Genomic DNA, 3,673 nt, shown 5'->3' with positions numbered 1-3,673 from the left:
CCAGTGAGTTTATCAGAAGAATACCCGGCTACAGTACACGTCAGTTGAGCGCTGTTGCTCTGCGGCACTTGTTTGTAATGTATGATCATGATGTCGAAAACTGGAAATAACCACAAGTTGTATACACAATATAAGTAATAAGTCTATATATGGCAGTGAGATGTCAGTAGGGCAGCAGGCTTCTTCCCCATATCTTTCACTTTCTCTCTGTGACTCTCCCCTCTCTCTTATCTCCTATTCTCTCTTATCTTACATATATATATATATATATATCTTCTCTTTTTATTTCTCTATCGCTCTCTATCTATCTATCTATCTATCCCACTGTCTCTCTCTCTTTCATCCCATATATGTACTTATATTTTTCTTTTTCTATCTCTCGCTTTCGTTTGCTCGCTGTATTCCTGTTTATCTCTCCCTCCTCTTCCCCCTCCTCTCTCCTCTCCCACACTCACTCTTTCACTCTCTCTCTCTCTCTCTCTCTCTCTCTCTCACGGCTGTGTGTGGGTTCTTGCAGGAGTTCTGTGCCGAGGATGAGTGTACAGGACAAGAGCAGCAACGTGCAGAAGGACATGAAGGGAGAGGGCGCCGCGCAGGTACAGCTGCAGCTCGCGCCGCACCTCAAGAAGATGGACTCCGAGGAAGATGAAGATGAGGAGTCAGGTGAGCGGAGGAGTACGATGATGTACAGGGAAGGTTGGCAGGGTTGTGGGGGCCAGGCCCAATTATAGGAATTTCGTCGATTAGCGGTGGGGTAGAGCGACAGACATTTGAACCTGGATTTCAAGATTATGTGTTGATGCAATCTTAAAAATTCTAATTATACATACATATATATATATTATGCTGCTTAACTGTTCCAGTAGAGGATCACTGCACTACCATCACATGCTGCACAGTTATACAGTATAATGGCAGTATTTTTTTTAAATCTCTGACACAGTCCAAGTGCTTGTGAGTGGGGCAATTAAGTTAAAACAGTGCAGCTTTCTTGTGAAGAAATGTAGTGTGTGTTAATTGGGATGGGGGAGGTAGGGAGTATTTTTTGTGTTGGGTAAAACTAGGGTTGTGTGCCACAGCAGGATAAGTGCAACCACGCAGGAGTAGAATGAGAGATTGAGAAAAAGTATTAGGCAGTAAAAAAGCAGCATAAAAAGCTCATGAGATGTGATGTGATTGGGCATTAAAAACTAAAGGAAAGCGATTATGTAAAGATATCAAAGGGTTGGGAGCGAAAGTCCGATATAGGATGATTTAAAAGTGAGGGTGAGGTGGGAGAAGCAGTGGAGGAAGCACAGACAGTGCCCTCAAACCTACTATAGAATGAACTGCAGCAGCGTGACTATTAGTGACCTGTATAGGGTCGGTCCTGTGTGCGTGTGTGTGTCTGTGCGTGCGTGCGTGCGTGCGCGTGTACGTGTGTGTCTGTGCGCGTGCGTGCGTGCGTGCCTGCGTTTGTGTGTGTGTTTGTGTGTGTGTGCATGCGTGCGTGCCTGTTGTGAGGACCAATAAACGAGGTGTAACTGACTAGTGTATTCGCCGTTGCAATTTAGCCAATACGTTCTCCTCAGTCATTGTCATTCGTGTTGAATCTCATCTTTGCAGAGGCTGAGAAATCTAGTCAAGACAAGAAGCCAAGCAAGGTTATGGTAAGTCGAAGCACGTGCTTCTCTTTCTTTTTGCTGCTAGCAGCAGAGTGTACCACTTGCAGCCGTGTCTGCGATCCATGGTGGTAATGAGATACCAGAAATTAATGGAAGCCCCGCGGCATCTCTCGTCATTGCCATTCTCGTGTTCCTTACTTGATGAAATGCATATTGAAAAAATTGTATGCATCTCCATGAATAACGCAATCTAATTTTTGCGTTAAATTAATATATTTTGATTAAATATGATTTATTTATTAATCAGGTCATCAGACCATGCTGGGTATCACAAGTTAAAAAAATGGAGAAATGGGTGTCATAATTTTCATTGAAATCGAAAAATTTTATCGAACTTTGACAGCCATGATTAGACCGGCATTTCGATTGCCATTAGTTCCGTGCAACGGTGGAATGGCGGACGAGTAGTGCTTTCATCGTAGCAGACGACAGTTGCGGCGACTTGCCACGATAAACGCCCACAACTCTTAATTGCTGTTTTGCCCTGGCACTCGCGCGCGGCAGCTGTCGGCTGTCTTGTCTGTGGGATGATCGCGGGCGGGGGGTTTTTATACCCCTCGGCCGCCCGCCGCATGCCTGCATCGCGCGCTTCGTCTCGTTTCGCTGAGACTGCGTGTTCGATAACCGCTTTTTTTTACACTTGTGCTGCCGTTTTGCATAACGCTGTTTAGAGTTGAGTGGGTGCGGAAGGACTGGGCCACGCGCGCTCGTCTCACTGTCACGCGTTTTTCGTAACTGACGCTCTAAAAGATGCGTTGTGGCACCACCTGCCGGCGGTTATCGGTCGTCCGATTATATCCTTGTGGTTATTTTTGGTGCCGGCCGGATGCCTGGTTACATGGAGGGTTGAGAATTTTGAGAAAGTCGGCGTCATGTTCTGTCAATCACGGAATCATCAAGTAAAGTTAAATAACAAAGTGTAAAATGTGTAACTGGAGAAGTTATTTAGTTAAAGATCATAGATCAAAACCGAATTTCTACTTGAATCAATGTAATGTGATTATATGCTATCCTGACTGTATCAAGTAATCATGCTCTCTGTGTCACCCCATGGTTGTTTAGAAAGTGCTAACTCTAGCATCTATGACTGCAGGCTTTTCTGGGTTCCTTCTCTTTTGAACGAATTTGTAAGAGTTGCCAGTTGCTGGTGCTCTCTAACTTGCCAGGATCTTATGTATCAATCGAACATATGCGAAACAGTCCGTCAGTGTAGCGTGATCAAATAACACCAATCGGCAACAAAATGTTTTTTATCGACGACGTATTTCGAAATAATCTCTCCGGTTACAAGATTGAACGTCATTCGATGATTCAGTGATTGACAGAACCTGAGTGCTGACTTCTTGAGAACCTCCCAGCCCTCCCGCGTTGGTGACAGTGGGTGCGTGTGCGCGCGGGCTCAGCAATGCTTGACTTCCCCGCCTAGCCGACGAGTGTCGCATGCGTGATGCATGATAACCAGCTGTTCCGTTGCGTTCGTCGTGAAGGGCTCGTCGCAGATGCCCTTAGCAACCGTCACCATAGAAACGGGAAAGCCGGCGGTCGCGTCGTCGTCGTCGTCGTCGTCGAGTGGCGACGACGAGGAGTCAGAGTCATCTAGTGGCGACTCGGCGAGCGAGGAGTCGGAGAGCGGGAGCGAGGCGGGCAAGGTTGCCATTGTCGTCAGCGATGGCTACGCGAACCACGAGCCGCCGCAGGTGAGATGCTGCCTCACCTCTCACTACAGCAGCAGCAGCAGCAGCACTGGTGGTGGTGGTGTGTGGGTAGGGTGGGGGTGGTGGTGTGTGTGTGTGTGCGCGTGCGTGCGTGCGTGCGTGTATGTATGTGTGTGTGCGTGTTTATGTGTGTGTGTGCGTGTGTATGTATGTAATGCGTGCGGACATATGCTACTCACACCAATTGTTTCACTTGTCTAGTAACATCTAAATAGTGAGGGGACCACAGTTTGTTTGTGTATGTCACATTGTAACATTACTTAATGCAAAGCACAGAGATGTTTTTAATCGTGA

General features: G+C 46.7%; 1 protein-coding gene across 1 annotated transcript in view; it reads left to right on the top strand.

Annotated features, from left to right (window-relative positions):
• The window catches only part of LOC106811758 (protein phosphatase 1 regulatory subunit 12A-like), a gene marked incomplete in the record, with an annotated part of 85,163 nt that overhangs the window by 55,883 nt on the left and 25,607 nt on the right, over positions 1-3,673 (top strand). The window contains 3 exon segments of the mRNA XM_014815478.1: positions 518-663; positions 1,606-1,649; positions 3,152-3,361. Of these exon segments, the coding sequence (XP_014670964.1) occupies positions 518-663; positions 1,606-1,649; positions 3,152-3,361 (400 nt within the window).

The sequence above is a fragment of the Priapulus caudatus genome, unplaced genomic scaffold (genome assembly GCF_000485595.1).
Source record: "Priapulus caudatus unplaced genomic scaffold, Priapulus_caudatus-5.0.1 Scaffold571, whole genome shotgun sequence".
Taxonomy (NCBI): domain Eukaryota; kingdom Metazoa; phylum Priapulida; class Priapulimorpha; order Priapulimorphida; family Priapulidae; genus Priapulus; species Priapulus caudatus.
Note: the sequence above shows the minus strand (reverse complement) of the source record. Positions and strands in the feature narration are given on the sequence as shown.